At 36.4% G+C, this 24802-nt stretch overlaps 1 protein-coding gene across 4 annotated transcripts in view; it reads left to right on the top strand.

The window, feature by feature from the left end:
- Positions 1-21705, top strand: part of LOC149803512 (uncharacterized) — a 98486-nt gene extending 76781 nt beyond the window's left edge. For all 4 annotated transcript variants that reach the window (XM_089953254.1, XM_089953253.1, XM_089953252.1 and 1 more), the window contains exons 15-20: positions 608-692; positions 2132-2291; positions 6647-6907; positions 8794-8929; positions 11021-11208; positions 14961-21705. In XM_089953254.1, the coding sequence (XP_089809380.1) occupies positions 608-692; positions 2132-2291; positions 6647-6907; positions 8794-8929; positions 11021-11208; positions 14961-17360 (3230 nt within the window). In that variant the 3' untranslated portion in view covers positions 17361-21705. The remainder of the gene's footprint in view (positions 1-607; positions 693-2131; positions 2292-6646; positions 6908-8793; positions 8930-11020; positions 11209-14960) is intronic.
- The last annotated feature ends 3097 nt before the right edge of the window (positions 21706-24802 follow it).

Raw genomic sequence — 24802 nt, 5'->3', positions numbered from 1 at the left:
CTGGAGACGAGACATTTGGGGGTTTAAATATTTGTATGAGCTCGTAGCAGATTTGCTGCCCAAATTTACACTGTGCTGTCTGCAATAAAAGTTGGTTGCAAAACTTATCAAAGAATTTTTGAAATTTGTTTCAAGACCTGTGGTTAAGAGATGGGTTGTTATGGATAGAAGGCCAGATTCTGTGTTGTGTGATTTGAAACTCTGATCATAGGGTAGTTTGGGATCTTGCTTGCAATTCTCAAGTTTGCTACCTGGCACATGATAGTGCTTTTTTTTATTTTTAAAAGGCTTTCATAGCTATCTGTTGCTTAACACTAAAAAGGAAAGAAATTGTGATTAGGGACATAATAGAAAACTTTTGAGATTGTCATGTTGTGTTACTTCTCCTAGCATAAAATCCATGTTATAATGAAAGACTTATGTATATCAGGTTGTTCACAATATAAATGTTAGAAAAATCTAAAATTCATAGTGTCACAGGTATAATGACAGTATGTAGTTTTGCTGAATGTATTTGCATGGGACAGGCTTTTTGATGAGGGCAACATGTATGATGTAAAGAGGAATGGGACAAAATGGTCTTATAATGTTTGTCCACTTTTAACAGGCATAAGTAGAGCTACAGGGATGGTTCCACTGGATATCACCCAGACACTTCATCACCTTGGCATGCTGAAATACCAGGATGAAAAGTGAGTCATCTCTTAGGATTTTCTCCCCAGTAAGATCATAATTTTGTCAAGGGGTTTGGCATAACACCCCTAATACATGAGAAGGTTTGTTTGTTCCATAAAATTGTTACTAATGTTCAAATAATTTATAAAGATTGTTATCACTAGTCTTCCTGAACTACATGAAGTATTGCTTTGAAACTTTACATATGTTCATCCTGTGGTCTAGTTCAGGGGTCTCGAACACGCAGCCCACCAAGCCATATCATGTGGCATGCAAAATGATTGGTGCCACAAGGTGTCATGAGAGATAACAATGGTGGTGCGATCCTTGTGCCATCAAAAATGCCCTCATGCGGCCCTCAGGTTGGTTTGAGTTTTGAGACCCATGGTCTAGTTGATCCTAATGAAAATGGTTGCACTCAGACATCCAGTATGGTCGGCACAGAAAATCATTCTGCTACTACAATTCATAATATTGGGCTCAGGGTCAGAGACCATGCCAGAGGATTTTGTACAACACTCTTTGGTATTTGTGAGTAGTTAAAAAGAATGAAAGAACAAAAGAATTGGTCTTATTTCGTATTTGTGGAAATTCTTTTCTGCTAGTGGAGTATAAGACCCTTCAAGGGACCTTATTTTAAAAATCTGGGGAGGAGGGGAAAGTTCCTTTGATAACTTATGCCAGATTATTAATATTAACATTGCAACTGAATCTGCTTTTATTAATACCTGTTAATACATCAGTCTTGGTACTTAATTTTTTGTATCATTGTAATTTTCTTCATGAACTCTGGGAGAGAAAGTATATCATTATGTAGTAGCATATTTGCTCATGTTTAACTTTAACTCAGCTGCAAATGTCAGCCAAAATCTGCTGGTGTGTAATATGGTGGTAAGTTTGTTTCAATGGTTTTCTAAATTTGAACTCGAGAACAATATAGACTGATCTGCTGGTGATGAATGAGATGCCAGATGAGATCAGGGACGTTGCTGTTCACATTTAGGGCATGATATGTGACTATGATATTTAAAACTAGTCTGCTGTTAAATGAGAGAAAAATATTCATTAATTATAAAATGAAAATTAGCAACACTGTTGTAAGTATATAAACAAAAAATACCTAACCTTGGGACACTGTCAGAAATGAACAATCTGTTCTAATTGGGTTCCATTGATCCTCGTTTATACATTTATGTCACTGGAAAACATAAACTTAATAAATACTCCTCCATGACAGCATAAATTTCAGAATACTTGTTGGAAATTATTTGTTTAATATTGGGTCAGAATCTGTATGGTGGTGTAGTTTTTACAAAGCCTTTTCTCCATTAATGTGCTCAACAGATAATATTTTTAAAAAATACCCTGACCTCATGGAGTTGAAAAAAAAACAACAAGAAAACCAAACTTTTGTCCATTCTGTCTCCAAAAAAAAAACTTTTTTTCCCCCCAACAGGGTTGTGATTGCTGTCAACATGAAGTTGATAAATCACCATATGGAAAGGTTGGTATCCAGACCAACAAAACGTCTTGAGGTAGACCCTGATTGCCTGAGATGGACACCACTTGTTTCCAGCCATACTTTGATGGAAGAGGAGAAGAAAACGGAGAAAGAGGTAAAGTAGCCAGTACAGTCTCTCTCCCTATGTACAAAGTAATCATTTTGCAGAGAAAATTACAGCTTGAGCCTAAAATTTTGCGTGTATGGCCCTTTGGAAATTATGTATTATTATGGTGTCAGTTACCAGTTGCTAATTTCAGCTTTTCAAAACAACTGCTATATCAGTTTCAGCCACACATGGCAGAAAGCTTCATGGCATGAAGGCCTTTAAGGATTTTACAAATAATGCAGATTGCATCATCGATCAACAACTAATATTTCAACTTCTCATAAACCTCATGACTAGCTTCAATCAAACTTGGCATAGAGCATCTAGTTATTAAGTCTTCAAATTCTGTAGAGATGATGCTGATCCACCTTCAAAAATCATGGGGGGTGGGAAGAAACCTTTAATATTTTCTTCTAAACCTCTGAATAAAGTTTGACCAAACAGACCTTTCAGATTTATTCCAAATATGGCTACTGCTGCCAGAATAGAAGAAAATGTACATCATTCTTCAATGGCTGTAATTTTCAACTTTTATCAAAAAACCTCCTAATTGGCTTCAGCCAAATTTGGCACAAAGCATCAAGACCTTTAAAGTATGTACACATGATGCTAATATACAATCAAATATGGTTGCAGTTACTTACCATAGATAAACCTTTACAGGACTTCACAAAACACGCTGAACAGAGTTTGATCAAATTTGGCAGCATTCTGGCATTAAGACCTTTTAAATTTGTACAAATGATGATCTACCATTGGATATGGCCATATATAAATAAAATAGGAAAAGCATTTAAATGATTCCAAAACTGCTTAATAGAATTTGACCAAACTTAAAGCATCCTGGCTTGATGACCTTTAAGGTTTATACAGATGATTCCAATCCACCATGAAATATGGCTGCAGTTGCTGAAAACTGGAAAACCTTTTAATAACTTGTTCAAGACAATTGAATAGAATGAATTAATTTGATCAGACTTGACAGAAAGCTTCCTGCAGTGAAGCCTTTTCACATTTACACTTTGCCATCCGATATGACTACTGTTACTAAAAATAGAAAAATAGAATTACACCAAACATGAATATTACCTACCTTGAACATATTTCAGATTTATACAGAAAAAGGCCATTCTGCCAGCAGATGTGGTTGCCATTACTAAAAGTAGATAAAACATTGACTCAATTTAATCTTTAATAAATGCTGCATAGAAGTAAACAAAAGTTAACAAAAAGAATTCTGGTATTGGGGCCTTTCAGTACAGGATACTGATGTGCAGTCAGATATGGATGAAAATATGAAAACTAGAGAAACCTTGCAACATTATTCTCCCTTACAGGGATTCAAAAGTACAGGAGAAATTTCAACAGAAAACATCCTATTCACTTATCTTTTTTGGCCAACTTTTGTTGCACATGGATATTAGGCAGATGTCAGCAAGACGAGTGTCCTCAGACCCACTTGGGCCTATTGTTTTCTTGCTTGCAATAGTAAATAGTGACTCCGATAGAAGGCAACAGATGTACTGGAATGGGATAGGGAAATCCCACAAGAGTGTCAGATTTTATGGCCAGGAATGAGGCATTGTTTTGTTTCTTTCCACATATTTTAATCGCAAGTGTAATATTTTCTGGTATCATATCTGCGTATGTGACAGATTTTATTCTGATTTGTCAAAGGTCAAGAGTTGCTGAGAGAATAAAGAAAATGGCATACTATCAGTATGGCTTTTGTCTCAGATATGCAGCATCTTCTGTTCACTTGTACGTCATTAGAAAACACATAGTTTAGTTTACAACATCTTATTTATTGTAAACCAAGATTACTATTAATAAGATGGCAAAATTTATCTCTTTCATATTAAAACTGCTACAAACAGTCATCTCAGGACAAGTATGTTGAGCATTCTCGAGTGCATACATGTGAGATATGCATATCCTACTTCTCACATGAGGAAACTGTCACATAATTGGAAGAAGAGAAATAAGTATCACCTTATGGCAGCTACAGCAAAATTGGCAACAGCAACAATTAAAACTTTGTATTGAAAATGGTTGAAAGTCATGAAAAGTATAATCATAGCAAGGCTTGCAGACAAGAGATTGTGTTTTGTTTAACTTGTGATGCTTTTGATGTAAAGTTGCTGAAATTGTGACTGAAATCCCATTTCAATGATGAATGACAATCCCACAATAAAACAAGAAAATATAATTCTAGGGTCTTGGAAGTTCTTTGCACCCTCATAGAGAAAATTTCTTTACAGAGATGTGTGATTTGTTCCTTGAATCTTGTTGCTATTGATCAAGGGCTTCCCGATCTAGATATGTGGATGAAAAAAATGTCTTTTGAGATATTTTGTCATCACTAAACATACTAATACTGTATGCATAAGTTTTGTGTTTTCTTAATCAATTGTATTCACATGGCAGCAGACTAAGCTTTAACTGTTAATGCTAGGTTTTTTTTTCTTGGATGTATCAGTAGAGACACAAGTAAAGTTAGACCTTTCTTCTATGTCATCTTTAGTAAGCAGTTGTCTGTCGTCAGAACCAAAATTTAAAATGCCATAGAGAAAATATAGAAGAAATAAACCAGTGTTAATACAGCTACCTGCCCGCTAAGGCCACATTAAAACCAGATTGTATAACTTGTCTAGCATTAAACTGGTTAAACTTTACTGTATTGTTTGCAAACAAGATGTGGTATTCTGCAGTACACTTGTTTTATATATTCTAGTATAATTACATGTTTTTAATGAGATACTGAAATCTATCAGTGAGAATAAAAATGGTATTGCCACAGTGGCAGTAAAAATGGTAAAACTACTTTATAAATATTGCCTCATGGACTACTTGTTAGTAATTTTCCCTATTCTTTTTCTTCTGTCTGCATAAAATGCATCATCACTATAGATTTAACATCATTAGGGATGGGGTGGCAGTGACATTGACAAAATGCTTACATTCCAGCTTTAAATAACGTCAAGTAGATTTGACGTATAGCTAAATTAAAATGGTTTTTCCCACATGAATCGTGCAAACTGGCACTGACTGCTGAATCTGCCATGAGCTGTTTCTATTCAGGATATTCTTTTTCACCATACCTCCTACATTCACTGACAGATGGTCAAAATTTTAGGCCAGAACTTGAGATGTGATACTAAACGTTTTTTTAATGCTACTTCTACTAAACTACTAAAAGGATTGTCATGAAATTTGAGTCTCAGACTCTGTCAGTGTGGGTAAATGAGAAAGCTGCCAGTAGCTTGCTGTAGGTCAGTGGTTCTTACTTAGGTTTTCCAGGGTTCTTCCTGCACCAGTTATACTGGCCGCCATGTATAGCTTATCTTGAGTTGAGAAATGGTGTTAAACCCCAAAGCAACAATAATAACTAAAAGACTTTTTATGATGTCTGTTTGGTGCTAAATGAAAATGGTGATGACTTGATGTCCAATATGGCCACCACAGTGGTGATCTTGAATTTTATTATACAATTACTCGTGAACAAAAAGTAATATTTCATAGGGGTTTTGTCCAGAAGACTTTTTATGATGTCTATTTGGTTGTAACTGAAACTGATGATGATCTGATGTTTAATACAACTGCCACAAGTGACGATCTGGAATTTTTTTATTTCTACTCTTCCTGAATGAATGGACTTATAAGCATGGGATTTTTGTTAGAAGACATCATATGATGACTACATAATTACAATTGAAAATGTTGCCAATCTGATGTCCATTATGGCCACCACAATGGTTACATTGAAATTCATCTTATTGCTACTTGTCCAGTTTAAAATGTAATGATGCCATGTGGTTTTCTCCAGAAGACTTCTTATGATGCCTTCTTTGTCCAATCTGATGTCCAATATGGCCACCACAGTGGTTGCCTTGAAAATAGTATCACTTACCTCTCCTGAATGGGTGGTCATATCAATATAGGGCTTTTACAGAACAACTTTTCATGATGTCATAAATGAAAAGGATTTTGCATGCAACATATCCATGCCAGCAGTTAATTTGAAAATCTTGTTATCGATAAGGAATTTCAGAGATGGTTTCAGCACTCTGCAGTTAAAAAGAAGAACTAGTCTGATCTTGAACTCTTTGAATTTCTTTTCCACCTGTAGAGCATTCTTCAGGGGAACCCTCTTTTGCAGTAGAAACTTTGTATTGTCACATATGGTTTTTCTGCTCATGGTAACAAAGTATTTCCACTTGTAAATTAATTTTTGGTCTCAAACAAAAGTGCTGATATCCCTTATATATTCTTTTATGGTATTAAATATAGTATAATATAGATTGAATGTTTGACAGTGTCATAATTTAATTTGCTATATTTTAATCATATCCCACCCACAGCTGAAGGAGATGAGCCAAGCTGTGAGGCTGATTGACGAAGACATCAGACAGATTGAAGACAAGTATTCCAGCAGTCCTACCAAGGAAGAGAGCTTCTTGCCAAGTAAGCGCATTCTGGAAAACAGTCTAACAACAGGAGGGTATGGACATAGTGACAGCTTGAAGTTTGAAGCCCCCATCAAAAAGAGGGATACACACACTGGTAATGAGACAGAAGAAAGTGCCAAAGAAGAGAGTCCCAGTCCGGAACCAGTGAGAAAGGTAAGAAGACATGAGCTTAAAATGTATAATTAGAATTTATTTAATGTGTGAAGTTAAATACTAAGCTGTCATAATAATGATGTGGTTTAATTCTGATTGTCAAATTTGCTTGGTCTTTTTACTAAACATTTTGTTTCAGAGGAATGCAAAACTATTTGAAGCCAGTTAACTTAATGTTCAGTTGTTGAAAGGAATGCAAAACTGTTAGAAGCCAGTTAACTTAATGTTCATTTGTTGATCCAGCAATTTTCAAAAATTGTTTTAAAACAGGAAGTGTAATGATTTTTGGGTCAAATATTGAAGGTCAGCATCACTGCAATTAAAAGAACAAAAATGTTGTTTTGGAGGTCTTGCACTTAAGTAGAGAGAGGCCTATTGATTTGGGGGTGAAAAGGTAAAAGATCAAGGCCACTGTGATTGAAAGATTGAAAACGTTTTTTTGTATAACGTTTGGTGTCAGACCATGTACCACGTACAGCATTTGTAGTGGGTTTGCAGTATAAAAGAACTTACTGATTTTGGGATCAGAAGTTTAAAGGTATTGGTCATTGAAGTTCAAATGATGGACTTTGCGATTAACTTTTGTTCTAAAGTAAGCTCCTACACCAAGATTTGTGGATGGTTTGCAAACAGGGCAATAAAGAAACCTATTGATTGTGGGATATATGAATGTCAAAGGATATAGTCATGATAAGTCAGATATTTAAAAAAATTGCTTCTGCACATCAAGTGTAATTCAAGATAGCATTTCATTAAGATATGTTGGTCAGTTAATTTCCAGCTTGTCATTGACTGTCATGTTATTGAAGGATGATTTTTTAAAAAGCAGAAATAGTGTGGACTTTGAGAATTGTGAGTGTACAGCATCCAGACATGATGTTCCAAGCAATGTTTTCATATAGTGGTATATTTCAGAATATAGGTAATATGGAGAGGGGGGGGGGGAGAGATGCTCCTTGAAACATGTGCAAAATCTTTGAAAAATCCTTGAAAATAATGTCTTCAGGGTGTATGAACCCTAGGTATGCAAGCTTATATCATCAGAATTCCAGATCAGTTTGATTAAGAGCGATATCTACACATACAAATTAGGTGATTTTGTATCTGATGGCAGAGTTTTTGAACATGCTTGTGGCCATATTTCAAATCAGATTTTGACAAGATTTTTTGGCATGTAAGCTAATGCCATGAAGACCTTGGTTGATTTTGTTTATGAGCGATGTCCATGCATATTCATGAGGTTATCTTGCAACTGATTGACAGAACTTATGATCAGTTGTAGAGGTCTTATTTTTAAGGGTTTGATCAGATTTTGTATGCAAGTGCATATCATCAAGATCTAGGACGAGTTCGATTATGAAGGACATCATCTCATATTAAATGATCTGATTAACTGAACTTGTATGAAGTTGAGATAATTTGTCTGATAGATTTTGATTGGATTTTCATAAAATCATATATCATCAACACTTGGGATAAGTTCAGTTATGAATGACATCATGATTATTAATGAGGGGATATTGCATGTGATTGCCTGAGCTTGTGAGCACTTTGGAGGCTTTATTTCTTATCAGATTTTGACATTTGTAAATTTGACATGATTTTGTATGAAAGCTTGTATCATCAAGTCCACAGTGCCACTGCAGATTCCTTGGGTGGGGATTTTAATGGATGTAAATTTGCATTTACCAGCTGGCATGTCATATTCTCAGGGTGAGCTCTCTCCCGTACTGTTTTCTTTTACAGGTATAAATTCAGTTTCGATAACAGCAGTATTGTATTTGATGCCTATACCATGTTCAGTGAGTATTTAAGGACATTTATTGATCTGTTCTGTTATAATTTCCCTAAATACACCTGTATTTAAATTTATATTACCTCTACAGATGAAGAAGAAGCCAGGTAGGAAGCGAAAGTACCCATTACCAGAAATAGAAGAATCTGGGACACCAAGAGAGGCTAAGAGGATACGAAGACATAGAGGCTCCAGTATAGGGTCAATCAGTCAGCTGAGTAATACAGGTAAATTTACTACTAGACACGACTTACACTTGGTCTCTTAGTATTGACTATACAGCCAGCTGCAGTATCATGAAGTTGGAAAATTTTAGTAGGTCCGCAAATCCTGTAATTTCATATATTTGTAAATATGAATAAAATTTTAATAAATTTCATCTTGTTATGGATTCTAATTTGGGACACAAGTTCATTGTTGTTTTATGTCATGTGTAATGCTAAATGTTGGATAATATTATGTTATTATGTATCATCAAAATCTTATTTATACTCTTTCATTGTTACTTTTAATGAATGTGTTTTCCATTCAGGATGGGCTGCCTAGTTTCATTTCTGCTATGATGTTACAGATGTGTTTGACATGGTTTCTAAAATGAAATTTTTTGCTTGTTCCATTAAATAGTATTGTCCAGACTCTGAGAGAGATAAAAGCTTGCAGATAAATGGAAGCTTAGATAAATGACTGTGTTATACTACATTTTTTGTGTAAAAACCTTTTGCAGTCAGAGATGATGTTATTTGGAGAGCTAATCCATACATTGACCTTTTTGGGATTTATGGCATCAGCATTATCTGTTGTCGGTCTTGGTACTTGGCTCAACTAAATCGGTTAAGAAGTTCTCCCATTTTGAAAAGTCCTATATGGCTCAGCAATGGATTAAACAGGGAAACAATCAAAATTGATTAATTCCTTGCTTAAAACCCCAATTTTGCCTGTCATTCTTACATTGAAGGGCTAGGCGAGGAAGTGTATGGACCCTTCCACCTTCTCTGAGGAGGACAGTAATTGCTACTTTGGAGTTGCATCCTGTCTGCGAAGTCTTACTATCCCAGTGTCTCAGTAGGTGTCAGATTTTCAGACCTCTTGGAAGATGTGTGGGTCCTTTCAGCAATAAGGGAGGGTTACTAGCTTGATCTTTGTGAACCTCCACCATTTCCAGGGATGCCTATTTCTTTCTTTCCACCATTCTTGACTGGGCCCTTGACTGGAAGAAGTGTACTCCCTTCCAAAGAAGTGTGCAGTAGAAAGAGAGAACAATATAATCAGCCAACATTTTCATTGTTTGATTTTTCTGGTTTCAAAGAGAGCAAGAAAGTTATGACTCTTAATTGGTGATTTTCCCTGTTGAAGAAATTCTTTAAATACAGAGAGTTCAAGATGGAGACAGCCACTAAAGCCAGAAGTGCCATTAGGCTGACTGAATAGACGGTCTCCATAGATCACCAGGATGCTTATCTTCAGATTCCATTTTCCCATCCTGCATGAAATTTCTGCAGCTTTGTCTGGGACAGGAGATCTTTCAATTTCTTGCTCATCCTTTCCTCCTAATTTCTACTACCAGAACCTTCACAGGATAATGGGTGATTAGTGGCTCATTTAAGGTTCTTGGGTATTCCCATCGTCCAGTACATCAGCAAACTGGTTAATGCATAACATCCTCTGACATGCTCATGAGGGACCTGTCTCATAGTTGGGAGATGGTGACTTGATAAGGCTTGATCACCAGTCAGGAGAAGTTAGATCTTTTCCCCTTTCAGAATTTTCTCACCTGTCAAGCAACATTTCATTTTTCTCCCATCAGAATTCACAGATACTTGTACTCTTGAAAAGATTTGACAAGAAGACATCACTGTTGACTTGTCTCTGTTTCTTTTTACCAAGAATGGTGAACATGGCAGCAAACTTTATCTTGAAATGCTTTGTATGCAGTCCCTCCAGTTCATGCTTTAAGTGAATAGGAGGCCTCATAAGGACCCCATGTCTGTCAGATCCCAATAGGATTCAGGTTTCATTACCACTGAAGTTGGTGGAAAAAGAGGACAGATTTTGGACTGGAGTTCTGAATCACTCCTTGGAACCTCACTCCTTCCTCTGCCTCAATTTCCATCTGAAGGATTTTTCCAGAACCAGGGGTTTTGCAAGGCAGATTGTCTCAGGAAGAGCTTCCTCCACATCAGCAAATGTCTGATAGGAAAGTCTAATTCTTGTATAACACTCTTGCTTTCCACCCAACTTTTTGTTCTCCAATTTTTACATGTTGTCATTGGTACAATTTATGACTTTGAAATTGACATTTTTTAAAATTATTTTCCCAGATGCAGATTTGGAAAAGAGCCTAGATGTTTCATTGGAGTCAGGAGGGCTGGAGGGAGACAGTGCAAAGGAGGTTGCTCCATTAGACCCTGCTGGCACTCCTGTCAAGAAAAAGAGAGGCTGGCCAAAAGGAGTCAAGAGAGGATCAAAACCCAGAAGAAAGGCAAAGAAATTCTACATACCCATTAAGGTAATTAAACTGCCCTTTTGTACATTTTAAATTTCACTAGTATTCTAGCAAAACGGTTTTATATGGTATCATTTGAGTTGTTATTTTCTTATAATTCAAGACTATTACTTTGCTACATCTTGCACAAGCTGGGAATTGAAAATGGATTTACAGTTTCAAGGGGACAAAGAAGGGTGTTATTGGAAAAGATATTGGAATAGAAACCCACATAGAGGCCGTATAATTTTTCTACTAACTATGTGTCATCCCATAACTGGTCTTAAAGAATTTGCCCCTTAAATCTAGGTGGCAAATTAGGAAGATAACAAATTACTAAACCTTGTGTGAGTGTTAAATCTAGTTGATATAGTCAGATACATAATAAAATCTTTAAAAAAGGATGTTTGTATCAACTTCACTTATGAAGATGCAAAAACTTGAAACAAATTATGCCCAGTTGATTGATTCTTGTACCAAAATGTTTAGTTTTGGCCTGTTCAGATCTTCACATGTACATGTACAAGTGACCTTTGTTTTATACGTTTAACTTCTGAAGTTGCAAAGATTTCTTAATTTTAACTTCGTCACTTAGTTTAGTACTTGAACAATAATAATTTGTAGTTCTTCTAGTCGTATACCAGGTACCATCCATGCATCATCACGATTTGTTATCACCGCTTCCCTAAACTAATTTGGGGATTGCCATGAAACTTTATCCACCTGTTCATACCAGTTTCAAGTTGGTCCTAAATGAAAATGATGCTGCTTGGATATCCAATTTAATACACAGCAGCCATCTAGAAAATATTGCTTTCCTATTTCTGAATTGATGGACATTTTTTCACTAAAAGGACTTCCTATGATGTCTAGTTGGTCCTAGAAGAAAATGATCCTGATCTAACACCTAATATGGCTGCCATGAAAGCTGTCTTGAAAATCTTATTGCTATCTCAAGAGCAGAAAAGGCATACCAGAGACTTATAAAAATGTTACTCACAGCTGCCTTGCTTGGTGCTCAGCATTAAGAGTTTAGTCTTAGGACTGGTTGGCCGGGTGTCAGGATAATGTGACTGGGTGGGACATGATGAAACAAGTCTGCAGCATGATTCACTGAAAGACTTGTTATGTCTAGTTGATCCTCATTGAAAATTTTGCTGTTCTGATGTACAATATGGCCACAATAGTAGCCATCTTGAAAATCTTTTAGTTACTGAATGGAAAGCCATTTCAGCATTGGGTTTTCACCAGATGACTTATTATGGTATCAGGTTGTTATTGAATAAAAACTGTCAATCTGATATCAAATATGGCCACCACAGCTGCCATCTTAAAAATCTTACTGTTTCTCCTTCTAGATGGAATATCATATCAGCATCGACTTTTCACCAAAAGACTTATGATGTCTTGTTGGTATTGAATGAAAATGATGCTGATCTGACATCAAGTATGGCCACAATGTCAGTCAATTGGAAATCAACATGTCCTTAATGGAAAGTCATCTCAACTTGAGTTTTCACTAGAAGACTAAGTATGATATTCTTAGTCCAGAATGAAAATAATGCCAATCTGACATTAAATAAGGCTGCAACAGTTTGTCATGAATTCATCTGAATGGATAGTCATAAGAAGATGGGGTTTTCTTAAAAAATCTTTGAATGGTATCTGATGCTTGATGAAATGGTGCTGATCATGCATCCATCATGACTGCCTCATTGACTGGTCTGAAAATCCTGTAACTCAAGATTTTAGCTCAACTTAGTCATAGGCCAGAAGAGCTTATGAGATAGTCTGTTGTTCATCTCCTTATCTCCATCTGTTAGCACAAGTGTGTTATTGCTAGTCTTTTACCTAGATGGTCATTTGAACATGTATCTTTCACTAATATGCTTCCTATGATACCTTGGTTAGATATGCCTGGACTCCCATTCAAACAGAGATGTTGATCTTACCAGCTGTAGATTATGTAATCTGCTTATCCAATAAAGTTCTTTGTCTTTCCAATTTATCTTGCTACTAGAGGGCGCTAGATCAGGCTAGGTGTTTTCTGTTATTTAAATACTGAACTCAGTTGATGAGGTGGTTAGTTGGGTTAAAGTGTTTGTACCCTAGGGTCTTCTTATTATAGATATTCCTGAGGTGTTCTTTTATTTTGACTTGAACTTCCCTTTTAGAAAGTGATGGAGTCTTTTGGAAGTAGCAGATGCTTGACTTGTTGGCATTCTGAAACCAAGTTGTCCAGTTTTCTCTTTTTCTTGTCATCTTTTCTAATTACTGTGTTTGTGGAAGATCTAGTTATAAGTGCTAATGCATTTTCATAAAGAAGTAGAGTTCCATCAAGGGACTCTCTTGATTTTTAACTGTTAACTCTTAAAGTATTTGTTGCAGATAAACTGTGTTGCCAGTAGAGGTCTCATAGCGTTTGTTGTGACAGGAATGTGTTTTTAGGTAGGCAACTGTTTACACATCTGGATACTTTGGCATGACATGAAGGGCTGTTAAACTTACTTTGATTGGTACATTCGACCCTGGAATGAATATAATATGATAGGGTGAATTTTGCATTCCTGAGAAAGTTTTAAAATTGGCAGACTCTTCTCAACATAGTTCATCATCATATGATGATTTAATGTGCAGATACTGGCTGATAATAGAAGTGACCACAATTTTGAAAGGTTTGACTGGCTGATAATAATAGAAGTGATCATGGTTTTGAAAGTTTTGACTGGCTGAAAATAGAAGTGATCATGATTTTGAAAGGTTTAACTGGCTGATGATAATAGAAGTGATCATGATTTTGAAAGTTTTGACTGGCTGATAATAGAAGTGATCATGATTTTGAAAGTTTTGACTGGCTGAAAATAGAAGTGACCATGATTTTGAAAGTTTTGATGGCTGAAAATAGAAGTGACCATGATTTTGAAAGTTTTCACTGGCTGATAATAGAAGTGATCATGATTTTGAAAGTTTTGACTGGCTGATAATAGAAGTGATCATGATTTTGAAAGTTTTGACTGGCTGATAATAGAAGTGATCATGATTTTGAAAGTTTTGACTGGCTGATAATAGAAGTGACCATGATCTTGAAAGTTTTGAAGTTCATCAGATTCTAGGAAGTAGGGAAAAGTGTTACCTGAAGTATCAGTGATTGACTTTGAGAGTCTGATACACATCCTTAAATGTCAAAAACAGCATGCTAGTCAACCCCCTATTCAGTGGTTATTACAAATTAAATGCAGAAAAAGGAGAATACCAAGCCTAATTATAATGACCCTTTTAAAAGTAGAGTGCAGTTTTTATTGTTTTTTTCAAACAATTCAGCACCAAAGGATCTTGTTCCTCAAAAGTGTATATATTACTTTAAGCTGGCTAAGCTAGCTATGCATATGCCCTGTGCAGACAGCAGACTTTGAAAGGGGGTTCTCAAAACACAATAATATTCATACACAGGTAAGGAACAGATTAAGCTCATAAAAGATTATTGTTTATACAAATTGAGGGTACATCTTTTGAGGATTTTCATTTCAAAAGAGCCTTAACTGAGTATTGCAAGGGAAAAAAGAGATGGATATTTAAGTGTTGGGTAGTTACTATGGGTAGTTTTTCCACCATACTTCTTTTTTCCTTTTCTACTCTCACCTTCTTCAAAATTAAAATTCAAAAAAATGAAAATTAAGAACATTTTTCAAATTATAAATTTTTCAAAAGTTAAGGAACAGAATTTTTCCAGTAGAAGTATGCAACACTAAAATTAAAAAATTAATTTACCTTTGCAGAGCAAGACTAGTAGAAGAGGGAGAGTTGGAAGGCCCAGGGTAAATTCTAGTCACAGAGACGATTCCAGTAACAATGTAGAAGCTGATGCAAATGGAAACACTGATAGCCAGGATGGAGGACTTTCTGAAAATGTGAGATCTGTTGAAAGTGAAATGGAGGATATTCCTAATGGTGACATTCAGATGGATGAAGAAGATGAGATAATGGAAAGTTGTGAGGAGGGAAGGAGGAAGAGAAAGAAAGAAGTTGCAGTGGATATTTCTACATCTGTTAGGGAGGACATGGAATCTGAGGGTAGGGTTCCTAAAAACAAGTGTAGACTAAATGGAAAAGGAGACATTGATTCTGACAGGGAGGACAGGGTTGAGGAAAAGGAAAGAAGGAAAGATGGTGAGATTAAAGAAGCAAATAGAGACAGAGGGAAGAGGGATTTCAGATCTAGAGCAAAAACTCTGGATGACAGAGACGAGGAACTTGGGTTGGAATCAAATTCTAACAGTTCATATAGTCCATCAAGCACAGAAGACATTCGAGAACATGTACCTTCAGACATTCCCCTTCCTGATCCTAGCCCAGCCCCTGTTGTGCCAGAATCTGGTTCAGATAGTGTTTCAGACTCTGTCAGTGATGATGTGCCTTCTCTGACACCCCAAGTCCCCACTCCTCCCAGTACTGATGATAATACAAAGACGGGGGAAGAACTGCAATCAAGTCCACAGGATTCTGCTTATGAATCTGCCCCAGTTGAAGAACAACCCAAGTCTAACACAGCTGTTGAGGCAGATCAAGAGCAGAATTCTAGGTTAGATAGTATGAAAGGTGATTCTAAAACAGGTAAAACACAGAAAGTGACTCATGATCAAAAGATGGACAATGAAAATGAACTCATGTCTTTGTCAGATCCAAACTCAGACTTGTCAAATCTGGAGGGATCCCAGGTTCTGGAAGATGCAGTGATATCAGATGAAAATCTTGTGAGTGAAGTTGAGAATGAGGAGGAGAATGATGACACTCTGGATGACGATATTCCTAGTGATGACAATTTTCAAGATTTGAATAGTGATACCTCTACACAGGAAGCACTGCAAGCTTCTCAGAATCTGGAAGAAGCTTTGGCAGCTGAGCTGCAGAGCAGCTTTGAACAAGCGGAAGAGAGTGCCTCCACAACCCTTGCTACGGAACAATTAGCCCAGAGAGAAAATATGAACATGAACAGTGTTGAGCCCCCAAGCACTCCACACCAAAACCAGCAAAACTGTAATAATGTTGGATTGTTTCCTTCACAGAATCCACCCATGAGCAGCATACCTGCCACTAGTCTGGCAAACAGTGGCTTCAATGGTGTGGAACTTGATGTTAGTCAACTGGCAGGCCTGGAATCCCCTACCTCAATAAGCAGTAATGAGATGCCAACTTCATCTATGGAAAACCAAATACAAACCTCCCTTAACTTTACAGACTGTGCACAGGCTCCACAGATGTACTGTAACCCTAACACTGGAGGGCGCTTTATGGACACAGTTGGTCAAACTATGGTAAGCAGTACAGGGTATATGCCAGTTATGACCAGTTGCACAGTAAGTGCAGTAAACTTCTGTTCTCAGCCACATCCCTTCGCTCAAGTTCTCATACAGCAACATCAGCAACAGCAGCAACAACAACAGCAGGCTGCTTCACAGAGACTGACACACAATTCAACACCCTGTCCTGTGCAGGTTGGTCGACAGGGCACCCCAGTTGGACCTTTCCCACAGAACACAAGCTGTAGCTTAGCCAAGCTTCAGCAACTTACAAATGGAATAATGGAGATTATGCCTGACAGTACAATGACTCCTCCTCCCAACCTTACACCACCTCCATCTGTAAATATGACTCCTCCCCCAGCCATGTTGCGGAGCATGCAGACTCCACCCATCCCAAATCTTCAGTCTCAGCTCTCTGCTTCATCAAACATCCCTCAACAGTATAGACAGTATCAGAGGAAGCAGCAATCATCATCTTCCTCAGTTCGCAAAAGTCCCAATGTGACTGTGAATCCAAACATGCCCCCTTTTACTCCAAATGTGACAATACAGCCAGGAACTAACATGCTTCCTCGGTACAACATGCAGGTCTTAGATGGCTACCGCATGCAGCAGCCCATGATCAATCCAGGCTACATCACTAACCCCAGTTTCATCAACCAGCTTCGTCAACCTCAGATCCCTATGCAAATGCAGATGATGAACATGAATATGAACATGAACATGAACATCAACCCAATGAACACCATCAATCCACAGCAGCATTTTCCACAACACATGCAGAATCCTCAGCCCAACAATCCAGTCTATACCACATACAGTTACATCAATGGAGGACTTCCAACTCTTAATATGAACAATGTCATGAGGCGGTAGTAGAGGAAATTGACCAAGTACACACTCGGGATTTGATGTGTTTTACATAAAGTGTGTTCTCATCCATTTTCTAAATATTTATCACCTAGGAACTGTTTGTTCATCACTAACAAGGCTTGCCACCACACAGACAGGCCGATTTGAAGGAAACTAGTCTGTTTTTATGTTGTTTAATTGTCGAGATAATGAATTTAGTGTTAAGATTGCCATTATTATTACTACACAGTTGTTACTGGCAGATCAGTGGGGTATATCTCGGGTATCTGGAATATTCTCTGCCCCCAGGTCTTTTTAATTAAAATATTGTAAACTCAGATCAAGTCTTTATCCTAGATATACCCCTTGTAGACTCTGATGATCATTCTCCAACATCAAAAGGGTTATTTACAGTATTTTTTTCTGTTACAGTTGTCAGAGTATACTTTAAGACAAGGGGTGGGGGAATCAGTTGTTGAAACCTCATTGAACTTGCTGTTCAGATGAGATAAGTATTTGGACACATTTTGTTTACAAACATAACTTCTGCAACAAGTTGTATTTGGAAACTTTTCCTTGCTCTTGATTAAAATGGCTACTCTACCCATGGACCCTCTGGATGATAAACATGTCAATATTACAGCAGAGTAATGAAGAAATCCAAAGTTTGTTTGCTTTTTTTTTCTTTTTCGAAAGATGAACGTGCATTATATTTTATGCCTAATGAAATGTTGATCCAGATTGTAATTCTCTTTTCCTGTTACTTTATAAACATTTAGAGCATTAATACATTTATGTAATAAAATTCTTTTTAATGAGCAGTATTACACCTGTATTTTAATACTGATACATATTTCATTGTAGAAGAATAAGTTGCTTATGTATACAAGTTATTGTACATGCAGAGTTTTTTTGTATAATGCCTTGTTTGCAAGTAAAAACCTGTTGAGGACCAACAGAAGGAAGTTGCAAATGTTAAAGAAAATGAAGAAAAGTTGAGCCATGTTTTTGTTTTAAAAAACTAAGAGCTTTCTGTTGAAGTCTTTATCCATGATATACACTTTTAGATTCTGAGGATCATTCGCTGACATCAGAAGGGTTATGAAGGGACTGTTCCAGTTCTGTGACATTTGATTGTATACTTGGGTTAAAGTTCAGGAAACATTAATTTTAAAAAAAGTAAAATCTGCGTGATTTCATAAATAACTTTTTTTCTTCAAAATCATGTCCTGCTTTGATTTGAAAAATATAAGGCTAGGACTATTGTTACAAGAGAAGTGAATCCAGCAATATAAGGAAGAAAAAGGCATTTTAGATTACAACATAAGATTAATACCATAAAGTCAAGTCAGGGCCATAGTAGCTAGGAAAGTCGGCTTGCCATCATTTGTTTGATTTACATCTTTAATATACCATTGAGACTCTCTTAGAAGAGAAGCCCAACTGCATACTGCACAATGTGATTAAAATCGGATCTCCACTGTCCAGTGTCAAGATCTGACAGCGACTGCTTAGGGGTTATGTTCTGGTGATGTATCTTATTACCATGATTGCTAATTTTATCAGCCAATAAGATGAAGTCATGTATTTCACATTTGAGAGACGGAGAAGTATAGCTTAAGAGCATCAGTGTGTATCTGTTGATTTTATTCACTTTCAAATTTCTGAAAGCTATAATTCCATTGGCCAACTCAAAGGTTACCAGAACATGACCCCAAAGTTGTTGCGGTCATATCTTCACCCATGACAGTGAAGACCTTATTTTAATCAGATTGGCAGACTGCACAGACCAGATATAATGTGCCAGTAGATCTGGATTTGTGCAGTTTGTTAAAAGTAATCAGTAGAACAAACATGGGCCCTGATCTGCAGGCACATCATGCTACAACAGATCAGGTTCTTTGTTTGCTGTTTGACTTGTGCACAAGTATATATGATAACTAAATTTGCGTTTATTTTACTGAATTTGTTTATCACTTTCATGCTTCTACATAAAGGAAGACATTTTGCTGAACAAAATTACATTACAAGTAGCATTAATAGATTGATAATGCTTCACAGTTTTCACATGTGTTTTTTTTTGTTGTTGCTGCTATTATTCATTTGCCAGGACAAATTGTCACCATACATAAGTATTAATAGTTCTTTTTTGTGTTGGTCATTGTAGCTGTCATCTTGGGTTCCTTTTTCCTTCCATTTTGTTCATCCTCCAGCTATTCATATCAGAAAAAACATTTGCAGCATTTGGTGCAGCATTTGTCATCTCTTTCTCTCATTTATGTGAAAAAAGTTCTTTGTTAAGGTTCATTTTAGAATGTATGTAAATAGTGATCTTATTTGAAGGCTTTCAAGATATTTTATATTTATAAGTTGGTCTGAACATTTAGCTATCAGAGCAGCAGCAGCAAAGGTGTATAGTTTTAGTACGATTTCTTAGAATGTAAAACTGCCTTGTGTATATATTTTTTCATGCTGTTGTCTGTAAATATATGCCCAGGATGGCAGAAATCTTTGAAGTGCCAGTGTAAATTTATCTGCATACTATGTGGCATAGAAAAGAAAACATCCATTTTCTATTATTATATGGAACTTGTGACCACATGGATTTCTTTTCAACTCAGCATCCCAATGTACCTCAATGGTATGTCCAAAATGATTTAAGGGAGTGACCATTGTGATAATTTAGGGTCAAGTAATGTGTAACCTAAGAGAACAAGATACATTTCTCAGTTTGTTTTGTTGAGAGATGCAATTGCTGTATGCATGGATGTATGGTTGGATGCAACTGGGTATGTATGTATGGATGTATATGTATGTACCATGCACATGTTACATGTGATCTTTAACACTTGATGAAAAGGGTTTTATGGTATTGGCATTGTATTGGATAGATAATGCATACTACATACATGCAGTAAAGGCTATTCATAGCTGTACAAGATTTGGGTTTTCTTTGCATCTTTTTTGCTAGTATTTTATATAGTTCATAATTGATGCTTGATGGATCTTCTTTTTTTTTTATACTTTGGAAAACCAAGTTGGTTTAGGGGTGGGGAGGAGGGGAAAAACCAATCTTATAGGGTTGTTTGTTTTACTTCACATGGTTGCAGTTCAGCCCTTGTTTGATGTTAGCCAACAGGTTGGCAATGACTACTTATAAAACTGTTCTTACTGATTGATGAATAGTAATGAATTTAGGAGTGCCATGTTCCTTTTGAACCATCATTGTCTGGCCACAACACTTGAAGAGAAAAAATACTTGTCCCTGTAGATTGTTTGGTTGATGGTTGAATGTGGCATAATGATGTTACAATACATTTTTGTGTGCCTGAAAATAACACAGAATTAAATAGTTCAAAGATATTCGAGATTTTGCTGACTATAACCTATTGACAAAAAACTATACCATTAGCACCTTTCATTATGATGGGAAAATAGAAAATATCCAATTGTTTAATATAATCATGACATTGGAAGCAGTTCTGTCCTGGAAATTTAATTGGTCTGAATTGTCAGTAAAATTAAACAAGTTGGGTAATATTGACATTTTCTTTCCTGTCCTTGAATAATTATTTCTCGATTTAAATTAAAATGAAAGAAATTGGTATATTGAGTTTAGTAACCAATATATTTTATAATACATGTGAAACTGCAGCATTTCATTCTTACAGTTTCTTAAATTTATAACTTTAAAAAAAAAAATCAAAAAGAAGATTCCTTATGCATTGGAATGCATTACTATGTTAGGCAGGTAGTTTTGTATAAACATTTTCCAATTGGTAATAGTAAGTTTACCAAGTTTATTTGTAAGTTTTGTGTCTCTTGTCCATGGGGCCTCAAAATCTTGTTACATTTTCATTGCATTTATTCGAGCAGGGTGGGGATATTCATTGCATTTCATGTGAAGAAATTACTTAACATAAGAATAAAAGAATCATTTGTAAGGTCCATTGTTATTGCATCTACAGGTGTATGCATTTTTATTCAATAGCCAAGTTGCCTGTAGTTGTGATCTGATGTGGGTTGGGTGTACCACGGTCTTATTTCGTCGACGACACAAGCTGTTATGCAGCAGTGCTCTTTGTATGGTTCTTGTTTTGTATTAGATTGATTTTGATTGTTTTGCCAGTCTGTCTCTTGAATGAAGTTTTAATATTTACTTAGCCAGGCACAGGTTGCCACAACACCAACTTTAATATTCATTGTTATTCTGATAAGCTACTCTGAACTTTATTATTGCTATCATCCAGTCAGTATCATTGCAAGAACACAGGATATATTTTTTGCCTAGATTGTAAATAGAAGTTCTTCCAGAAATGTGGATTGTGCATTTACTATTAAATTAATAAACCTTTTTTGTTGAATCTAACCAGCCTTTGTCTTCATCTTCATTATGGTCTGATGAGGTTCTGTTATGGTCCAGCCTCTGGCATGGCATTTTCTCTAGAACAGCTGAGCCAATTTTGATCAAACTTGTCATTATCATGAATGTTTATAACAACATGCTCCATCAAAATTATGTTTGGGGTGGATCCTCAAGCAGCAGTGTTGCTTCCTGAGAGACCATATGTAAGACGTTTTGTTTTGAGCTTATTCTCTAGAACAAAATTCAGTTTCAATCAAACTTGGTAGGAAAATGATGGCATTGTTTGGACATGCCCTGTCAAAATTGTCTTGGGTGGTGACTACCTAGCAGTTATGTTACTTCCATAGCAAAAATATCAAAATTTATTTTAACTTGGGGAGGGGAGGGCAAGCCATTTACAGTTAAACTTGGTAGGAATTTCGTTTTTACATGCTTTCTGAAATTTTGTTGGAGATGACTTCTCTAAAAGGGGCAAGGTAATTTCATTAAAGCTTGATAGGAGTGTTTGTCATATTCTGTCAGATATGTGCCCAGGAAAGCTCCCTTGGTAATGGTATGGGTTCTGTATCAAACGGAAAATATATTTCTAACTTTATCAGAATAATGGTGTAGCCAGTTTAATCCAACTTGGTATCTTTTTTTCTTCTTCTTCTCAAGAAAAGTTCTATAACACTATCATAGAACAAGTTTTAAAACAAAGCTGCCATACCATATACAATCAAATCAAATATGAACAGTTCAAGCAATAAAACCCATCACATTCATTTAAAAGACACCACGTAATTCAGCTGAACTCAAAATAGTGACTCTTAATGTGTAAAATACCACTAATTTCTACCAAACAACTGGAGATTATCCTGGCATGGTTGTCCTTCAACTTGAGGCATCTGCCTTGTTACTAATTTGCTTTTTAGATCGGTGTGCAGAGGAGTCTTATTAGGTCTACTTGAGTCTTTTGTGGTTATTTTTAGCTATATATAAGTTCGTTTATGGAGGTTTTTTTTTTTCAGTTTCAGTTTTCTGGTTTTCAGGTTGTTTTTTTTTTAAACTGAAAGAATCTTGTGATGTCAGTTAGGGCCTAACTGAAAATGGTGCAGCTCAGACATACAATATAGTAGCCATCATGAAAATCTTGTCACTGCTTCTGATGAAGGACAGTGATATGAACATATGGTTTCTACTGAAAGAATTCTGATGATACCTAGTTGGTTCTAAGAGTGTTACCATTCTTACATCCAATATGGCCATCTTGAAAATCTTGTTATTGCAACTCCTGCTAAACTACCTGAAACTTTACACTATGTTCATCCCAAGATCTAGTTTAGTACTAAACTTTGCTGCTTATGCAATTGATATGACCACCTCAACAGCAATCTTGAAAATCTTGCTAGTGCTACTCATCATGAAAGATCATATCAAGATGGGGTTTCCACTAAAAGACTTCTTGTCATGTCTAGTTGGCTTGGATGAAAATGTTGCCCCTCAGACATCCAGTAAAATGATTTTGAATGACTGCTTGGACATCCAATATTTACTCCATGACAACCATCCTGAAAATCTCACTATTTATGATTCGATGGTCAACATGGCATTTTTGCAAAAAGACTTCTAATGTTTATCCCAATGAAAATGGTGTAGATCTAATAGCCAATTCAGCCACAACAGCCACCATCCTGAAAAACTATTGGTGCTACTCTTGACTGGAAAGCCATAACATCATGGAGTTGTCATCAGAAGACTTTGAGCTGTTACCAGAAGACATTTTATGTTTAGTTGGTACTAAATGACAATGGTGCTGATCTAACATCCAGTATGGCCACCACTGCAGCTATCTTGAATTTTTTTTAAATTGCAACTCTCCTAAATGGAAAGTCGTAACAGCAGGGGTTTTTCAACTAATTATGGTATCTAATTGGTTGTGAATGAAAATGATGATAATCTGTCATTAAATAGGCTGCAACAATTTGTCCCTAATTCTCCTGAAAGGATGGTCTCATCAACATGGGGTTTTCACCTAAAGTCTTCTAATGTAAAATTTGTCCAAAATGAAAATGGCACCAATCATATATCCGATATGGCTGCCACAGTGGCTAATTTGAAAATCTTGATGCTCAAAAATATCTGCGATGGTTTCAACACTTTGCAGTTAAAAAGAAAAGAAGTGGCCTTATCTTGATTTCCTAGAAATTCATTTCAGACAGTAGAGCGTAAGTCCCTTCCATGAACTTGTTCAGTCATGATACGTGTGCCTAATTTTGATGCAAAGGTCACACCCTTTAAATTCTTTCTTTACTGTAATACAATTTTCATTCATTAAGGAACTTAAAGGGATAAAAATGGGAGTGACTTTCTGAACCTGAGGAAGTCCATTAATTTATGTTGTGCAAAAAAATGTCACCGATTATGCTTGAAAAATAAAACCTGACATTTCTGATTTCCAAGTTTTAAAAAGTGACTGAGGGACAAAGTAAAAACTAAGTCAACGAGTGATAACATGATTGAAAATTTACATTAATTTTTTCCCAACATTTATGCATAAAGCATAAATAAAATCTATAAGGAACGAATGAAATGGGGCATGATAGTCAAGTGGTTATTAATTAACTTTGTGTCTGCAGTTCCAGGTTCAATTTTAACATCTTACATAAATCTTAGCTACAGCTGCAAGATGCATTGCACAATATGAGACTCGGACTAAGCCTGGGTGCATTTAAAACAGACTTGGACTAAGGCTGGGTGCCTTTAGAACTGAGACTGGGACTAAGGCTGGGTGCCTTCAGAACTGAGACTTGGACTAAGGCTGGGTGCCTTTAGAACTGAGACTTGGACTAAGGCTGGGAACATTTAGAACCAAGACTTGGACTAAGGCTGGGAGCATTTAGAACCGAGACTTGGACTAAGGCCGGGAGCATTTAGAACCGCAACTTGGACTAAGGCTGAATGCATTTAGAACCGCGACTTGGACTAAGGCTGGGAACAATGAGACTTGGACTAAGGTTGGGAGCATTTAGAACTGAGACTTGGACTAAGGCTGGGAGCATTTAGAACCGCGACTTGGACTGAGGCTGGGTGCATTTAGTACCGAGACTTGGACTAAGGC

Source organism: Sinohyriopsis cumingii, chromosome 3 (assembly GCF_028554795.1).
Source record: "Sinohyriopsis cumingii isolate HCF-2022 chromosome 3, ASM2855479v2, whole genome shotgun sequence".
In the NCBI taxonomy this organism is placed as follows: domain Eukaryota; kingdom Metazoa; phylum Mollusca; class Bivalvia; order Unionida; family Unionidae; genus Sinohyriopsis; species Sinohyriopsis cumingii.
The sequence above is the reverse complement of the archived record's forward strand: the minus strand, read 5'-3'. Positions and strand labels throughout refer to the sequence as shown.